The 8245-nt window shown below is 34.1% G+C and overlaps 1 protein-coding gene across 1 annotated transcript; it reads right to left on the bottom strand.

The window, feature by feature from the left end:
* Positions 1-6093: 6093 nt before the first annotated feature.
* Positions 6094-7730, bottom strand: LOC133287128 (NAD(P)H-quinone oxidoreductase subunit 5, chloroplastic-like). The gene is given in 2 exon segments (XM_061484683.1): positions 6094-6303; positions 6306-7730. Coding segments are annotated over 2 exon segments (1362 nt in total). The 5' UTR covers positions 7579-7730; the 3' UTR covers positions 6094-6214.
* Between the last annotated feature and the right edge of the window lie 515 nt (positions 7731-8245).

Genomic DNA, 8245 nt, shown 5'->3' with positions numbered 1-8245 from the left:
AGTGACTTGAGGCAAGTAAAATAAGTTATAAAAGTAGCCTAAATAATTATTTCGCAAAGAGTTTACAGTTACGGTCACAGTTTTTAATTATTACGCTTTTATTATTTTAAATGTTCGCGTAATAAACGGAAAAAGTTTATTCGTATTTTATAAATGAATTGCTGTGATTGTAACTGCGCTTAATATCATAATTAATGTTAACAATATCAGTGTATAACGGGCTGTTACACTTAGGTATGAGTTAAATATTTTATGTTTGATTAGGAGTTATAAGTCCCTAATAGATGGTGTACACTTGAATAAAGTGGGAAGGTTAATGTAGAGAAACAAATGGAATATCTGACGTCTAATCCTAAGGGATTTGACCACTTGAAATTATTATGCTAGTGAAATGTTAATTTGAGAGATACTGAAATATGAGATTTAAATCCATAAGCAGGTAGTGTTGATTAAAAATAGGTGAGATGAAGTAATTGTATATTATGTGTATAAGGAAGAAGTTGAGAGAATCGTCATGGATGGCATAAGATAGATGTACAATGAAGGCACTATTGTATTTAATAGATGTCGATTCAAATTGGCAGGCTTGTCAGTGATAAAATGGATAGGATGGTTGAATTGTATAATCATATGTAAAATAGTCATGAGAATGACGTAAGAAATTAGGATCCAGTGGTGGGTATTTATGCTACTAAAAGTAGTGTGCTTGATAAATAAGTTGATAATTGATATGGAAGTAGGGGGAAATAATATGATGTGGTATAGTATTAGTACAAATAGATAGGGCCTCCTAGTAGTGGGGATGAGACTTTCTCAGTAGCAATGCACCGTGTGGATTGTCAAGTAGTGTTGACCAAAGAGTAGAATTATAGTTAAAGGATACCCTTGGAAAAGTACCCATTAAATCTATGTCTAGGAACATACTCGGCCTACGGGCCGTTAAATAGGCTTATGTGCCATTGGGCAAACTTAAATGACAAAGGATATTCGTAAAGGATAGGTGAGTTATACTTAATGGACTGATTGTCAGTCTACGTCTTGGAAGGGTAAATGGACACTGGTCCTGTGAGGGCGTAAGTGCTAGTATATATATATATATACCTCGAGTGAACCTGAGTGCCGGTAAACAGATGTTGTGATCGTGAAATTATTCTGGGCTTCTCTTTGGAGATTGAATCCTAAGAAGTATGACTCTTGGAAGTCCCAGGTGGACATTGTTAGAAGTGGAACTCATTGGATGGCCTCTGTGTGCGAATTGCGTGAACCAGTAAATGATGGCATGCCTCGTAACGTATTAAAGAATCGATAAAGGGAGTGACGATGTTTGAAACATAGTGGGTATTATACAACTGCCAAAGGGTGTAATGAGCAAGAAATAATGGACAATGGATTTGAACGGTAACATGATAGAAGGAACTATTAAGAGTTAGGAAATATGTACAAAATTATGAGGAGAATATGAATTCTTGTAATGGTGACGATGTTATGAAACAGGTTTGAGGGTTAACCAAAATGAAAGTAAACTATCGGTGGGGAGAATTAAATGAGGAAGTATAATGAATTTACTTATATGTAATGTGTGTATATTATACCATACTACTATTATTATTGGGGGTAGCCACATGTGAATATACTAAATATATTTTACCGTTATATACAGATGTGAAACAGACAGCAAATGGACTGGGTCCATGTGTGATCTGGAGTGTACTGGGTACACGTTTTGCCATTATATACGGATATGTTATAAGTATGAGCTCCCCTGTGTACTGGGTACACGTTTTCTGTTATATACAGATATGTTATAAATATGAATTCCTCTGTGCACTGGGTGCATGTTATACGACTTGATACTATTATCTCTGTGCGGCTTATGTGCCTGGAGTGTATGGCTATCTCTGTGCGGATTATGTTCCCGGAGACTATTATTATGTTATATGAGGAATGTGATACAAGGGCGTATCCTGCATCGGTGTGACTACTAGTACAGGTGAGAAGCCTTATGTAAAAGCACAACAGGGATTGTGTCGTGTAAGGAACGCAAGATGTGATATCAGGAAATTTTGAGTGAACAGTTGTTAGTATATGGATGTCCTAGAGACAATCTTTTGATTAGATTAGGACATATGTGGACCTTTTTATATTGTCGCAAATAAATAATAAGCACTCTTTATCTTGTTTCATATTTTGTCTCAATATTATTGTTAATATATTATATGAGTAACTGGATAAACCCCTTGGAATAAAATAGGTATCTATTGAGTATCTGTGATGAGATCACGATCGTGAGGATTTAAGGATACCAGATGTTTATTCCTAATTTTATGTTCCTAGTCTAGAGACACTGAAAATGGGGATAAGTAGTCTCGAGTAAGACTAGCACGACTTATCTACTTGTATTCGGATACAAGGTAAAGACCTCATGAGCTACAGATATGGAGATGTCTTAGCTAAAGTCGTGGGTGGACCTATAAGGGTATAACTCGCACTGAACAGACCCACAACGAGACTCTATGAGGAAATCTTACAAAAATATCATTAGAGCAGTCTCTTAATATTTGGGTATGTTTTTCCTTAGACCATAAGTTGTCACCTAGACTGTGTTCTAGAAGGCATGTTTTGATTGTATACCTCGTATGCCTGAAACATGGAGACTCATAGGTATACTTTTGGGCATGTCCTGAAAGAGCACAGGCCTAGGGTGATAAGTTGAAGAAATTCGTCAAATCTCTGTAAAGGATTAGGTTATCTGTAAACCGGAGAAATCGGGATGACATTTACAAGACTCGGTAATCTATGCATAGTAAAAGAGATCATGAGATGATCTGCCTTTAGAGTCAGTAGATTGAAGATTCCCTATTTTGAATTAAAGCTTACCCTAAACCGCAAGGGTTGATACGTAACCTCACCCTAGGTTTAATGGGAAGGTAACCAAGACGAAAGGAAATGCATACAACAACCAAATATGTGTAATAGGATGATAAAGTCATTAATCTAACTAGTTCTGGGGCAACAAAGCATTGCTAGTGCTCTGTGTTGTCATTAAATGGGTTGTGGGCTTGTTGGGCCCGAGCCCATTTATGTCAGCGGCTATGTTGGACCTAATGGGTCACACACTAACACCTTATTGTCATGATGAATCTAGCATTAAAGGTATTGGGCCTAATAATGGTTGTTAGCCCAAGAAGAAGTTTGGAAGCCCACCTAAAAGAGAAAAGGGCGCATGGATCATGTAATGGGCTTGGATGGTCCAAGACATTACTAATTAATTTAATTAGTTAAATTAATTATCAAATATTTAAATTTTGAATTTTGAATTTGAAATTCGAATTTTGAAATTCGAATTTTGAATTTTGAATTTTGAATTTTGAATTTTGAAATTTGAAATTTGAAAATTGAAAATTGAAATTTGAATTTTGAAATTTGAATTTCGAATTTAGAATTTAAATGTTTGAACGTTTGAATTTAAATGTTTGAATTTGAATTTGAATTGGCTTTGAAAGGTTGTTTCATAACAAAAGGATAAGATAAGATCTTGTTGGAACAAATCCCTTGTATCAAGAGGAGATCTTTGGAGATCACCAAGAGCTGTTTGGGGCGCTGATTTGGTGTGATTATAAGTGTCATCTAGTCAACCAAATAAGCTCCAATCAGATTTGGTTGGTTGAGAGAATCAGTGAGTGAGTTGGTTCAAATTTGAATGCAACTGCTCAACGTATCTGGACCCCTTTTGGGGCGGAATGGGGCGCATAGATGGCTGGCCATATGATGGCCATTAGGTCAGAATTTTGACTAGATAAAGATCTAGTCTCATGAGGATTGAATAGTAGGTTGTTGGGAATTTTGAATTGCAACAACTCCACCTTTTCTCTCCCTTTATGTGCGCCATTTGTGATCAGAATTTGGGGTAGAAAATCTGATTGCATCCTTGCTTCCTCTCATCATTTTGGTGCGCCACTTTTGTTAGGTTTTTCCTTAAGTGTTTTTGGAATTAACCTAGCCTTTTCTAAGAGCACCCATGCCCCACTTTTGTGAAGTTTTCATGCTGAAGACTTCACTCTTCTAAACACCTTTACCTAGCCTCCTCCTTCACACATTGGACGCCTAGCAAGCTTTTGTGGTGATCAATTGGTGGCTTTTCAAGAAGAGTTCTTGCATCTTGACGTGGGGTGGTGTGGATCAACGTTAGAGGGTTTGAACCCTTCAAACCTGACACTGATCTCCTTGGTGTTTGAATCACAAACAAAGGTAACATCATGCTGTCTTTAAGCATGAATCTTGATTGCATGTGTTATTCCGCTTGAAAAATTTTATTTTTCCCTCTCACATGCTTCGACCTTCAAGGTCATTTTTCTATCAAGTGGTATCAGAAACCGGTTGCTTTACCATCGGTGGATGATGGTACCTTGTTTACGAAAATTGTTTTTCACGGTCAAAAGATCTTTAAAGGGTTAAAGCTTGAATTTTTGTATATGAATTTTGAATTACAATGCTTTAAATTGTTAAAGTTTTTGTTTTTATGAACATGTTAATACGATTACTATGTTCATATATCTATATGTAGTCATGGTTTTGTTTCTTTTTCTTTGTGAAAGTTTTAAAAGGAAACACCTTTTTTGAAAGGGATGATTCGGCCATGAAGGGTACTTAGAGTACCTTGATTGTTTTCTTATTTTTTTCCATGAATTGTATCATGAGCATAGCATGAAATTTTTTGTGACAAATTTTATCACATACATGTATATATGATTCGGCCATTAAAGGGTTTATGACTGCATGAATGGTTTAATTTAGTGTTCTTTGAGAAAGAGTTAACAAAATTTGAATTATAAAAATTGTTATATAATTCGGCCATTAAGAGAAAAATTAAGAAAAAATTGAATCATGATTCTTGTAATTACATTTTAATTGTTAAAATGTTAAGACGTGTGAATGAACATATTTTATGATATTTGATATCTTGTGCTTGCAAAGTTGTCTAACCTTTCAAGTGCAAAAGGGGAAAGGGATAGTCATGGTGCCCGAATTTGAATTTCAAATTTTTAAATTAAAGGTGTAATTTTGCTCTATTTAAATAGAGGTGTAATTTGAATTTTAAATTTTGTAATTTTTCATTTGTCCCTCCAAAGATGTTTTGGAGTTTCTTTAATTATTTGTAATTAGAAAATTAGGCTAGTGGCTTTTAGACGACAAGCAGACGTGGCTTGAGAAGCAAGATAGACGAATGCGCGAGCACCATGACTATCTCAAATAAAAGTGTTTTATATGCTTGTATGTTTTAAAAACGACTAGTATGCATGAGATAGTGTATCGCGGATGTATGCTTTTATGTTTTAAAAATGACTAGTATGCATGAAATTGGACAAATCGCGTTTGTATGTATTATTATGCACGTCCAATAACGACTAGTGTAATCCGATGGATGTTTGACATAGGATACGACTAGCATGATAATAATGCATACGCGTTTGATGAGACTTAATAAACCCTAAATAAAAGGAACCCTTAAAAGGAATAAATTATTAAGCGCATGATTACCTCCCACCACCAGTGTTACTCAAAACTCTTCTAAATAGTGGTGCTCCACAACTCAGTTGGGACCCACTGTTTCGTTGTGTAAGAGTAGTATTAGAAGTGTGAGATACTTAAGGTGCTGGTTAGTGCTTAACTAAGAGCATGAGTTGCAGGCTCAGCCGGGCTCATGTGCTTAGGGTAATAGTGCTAGGTTGGTTGCATGAGATGCACCACTATGTGACAAGGAGTTGTCAATCTAATATTAAGAGAAGGTATGAGATACTGTTGATAAAGATCAACCCATTATTTAATTTAATCTTGCGGTCTCAGACGAGGCTTAAAATAATTAATCGCACTCTTAAAATCCCACTCAATGAACAAAGTAAATAGTACTAATATAAGCATAGAAAATAGCATAGTATTGTCCGATTCATGAGGATAGAAACAAACAGTATTTTGAGTACTCAAATAGGAAATATCCATAAAAAGATGTCTTATGCTTTTAACATTTCGATGAATTTGCTGTGAATATTTGTTATTGCGAAACAAAGTAATCCTTTCATCATTATTCATTGTTAAAAAAGATAATAAATGAATTTTTGTTTTTTTATCTTCTTTACCCTTACCCCATAAAGATATTGAATAGAATGAACTCTTTTTTTTTCCATTGAAATTTTGAAAATGAACATTTAAATATCCATCAAAAACAAGTAAATAGATCCGAAACATATAAAATGCAGTTAATCCTGCTGCAGAAAAAGCTATTATTGCGAAAAATGGTGAATACAACCAACTATCATTAAGAATCTCATCCTTAGACCAAAAACAGGCAAAAGGTGGAATACCACAAAGAGAAAGTGTACCAATTAAAAAAGCAGTTTTTGTAATTGGTGTATGTTTTGTTAAACCGCCCATAAGAACCATATTTTGACTTTTATCTGGAGAATATCCAACAATAGCTTCCATTGAATGAATAATGGATCCGGATCCTAAAAACAACAATGCTTTTGAATAAGCATGAGTAATCAAATGAAATAAAGCAGCTCTATAACAACCCATACCTAGAGCCAACATCATATAACCCAATTGAGATATTGTTGAATAAGCCAAATTTTTCTTAATATCCTTTTGAGCAAGGGCTAAAGTAGCTCCTAAGAGTACTGTTGTTATACCTATGAAAGCTACGACTTTCATGACAAAGGGGATAACTATGAAAAGAGGAAGAAGCCGCGCTACAAGAAAAATTCCTGCCGCGACCATAGTCGCGGCGTGTATAAGGGCTGAGATTGGAGTAGGCCCTTCCATAGCATCCGGTAACCATACATGAAGGGGGAATTGGGCAGATTTCGCAACCGAACCGCAAAATAAAAAGAGAGCACACAAAGTAACAAAAAAAATATGAACCTCACCTTTCGAAATCAAATTTTTGAATATTTGAAACAAATCTTGAAATTCCAAACTACCCGTTATCCAATAAAGACCTAAAATTCCTAATAATAAACCAAAATCCCCCACACGATTAGTTACAAACGCCTTTTGACAAGCATTTGCCGCAATAGGACGTGTGAACCAAAAACCTATTAATAGATAAGAACACACTCCAACCAATTCCCAAAAGATATAAATTTGTATCAAATTAGAACTAGTAACCAATCCCAACATTGCAGTATTAAAAAAACCCATATAAGCAAAAAATCTCAAATATCCTTGATCATGAGACATATAATTATCACTGTAAATAAGAACCAGAATACCTACAGTAGTTATTAATATTGACATAATAGAAGTAAGTGAATCAATAAAGTATCCAAACTCTAAAGAAAGATTAGCATTTATAGTCCAAGACCATACATATTGATATATAGAACTTTTATTGATTTGATGAATAGACAGGTCGACTGAGTAAATCATAACTATAGTTAGCAAAAAAATACTAGTAAAGGCCCACATACGGCGAAAATTTTTTGTTGCCACAGGAAACAGCAGAAGTCCAGCCCCTATTAACATAGGGACTGGAAGTGGAATGAAAGGGATGATCCACGAGGATTGATATGTATAGTCCATAAAAAAATTGAAAAAAAAAAATACATGTTTATTTTTAATGAGTTTTGTTGCTTATTCGCAAATTTTTTTTATCTCTTTTGTAAAGGGTTCGGTTAATAATAAATAAAAATGGAACAGTTCAATCTTTGCACAATACTTCTAGTTTAAAGTAAAAAGGGCCAATACCGAAATTCTCGGTAAATAAAAAATAGATTTAAAATCAAAATTTGAATTTTTATTTTAGACAAATAATAAATAGTGCACTAAAAAAAAAACATTCGTTTATTATGAATAAGAAAAAATTCATATGATATTTATACAATAAAATAAGAATTTTTATTAAGAAACGTAAGTTTATTTTTGAAAGAATTGATTATTTTCCATTACAATAAAAAGATATCCATGTTGAGGAAACATTTTGAAAGCGAGTTCCCTTTTTTATAAAAGTGTGTTATAATCTAGAAAGTTTTACTTTAAAGATAGAAAACGAGGAGGTTCGAGTTGGATGGCAGTTCGTAATAATATAAATTACACCGATTCGCGGAATTTTCTCGAATACTGATGTAGAATAAGAATAAAATATTGAATGTATATATTCATAATAGGATTTAGAATACCATCTCCTATTCGTTAGGATATTATTCTATATTCTATTATTAGATTATTATTTATTTTGAATGGAGTACCA

This window comes from Gastrolobium bilobum, unplaced genomic scaffold (assembly GCF_033153095.1).
Source record: "Gastrolobium bilobum isolate Gb01-03AN ecotype WA unplaced genomic scaffold, APGP_CSIRO_Gbil_v1 utg139177, whole genome shotgun sequence".
NCBI lineage: Eukaryota > Viridiplantae > Streptophyta > Magnoliopsida > Fabales > Fabaceae > Gastrolobium > Gastrolobium bilobum.
This window is presented reverse-complemented; position numbering and strand designations above follow the sequence as displayed.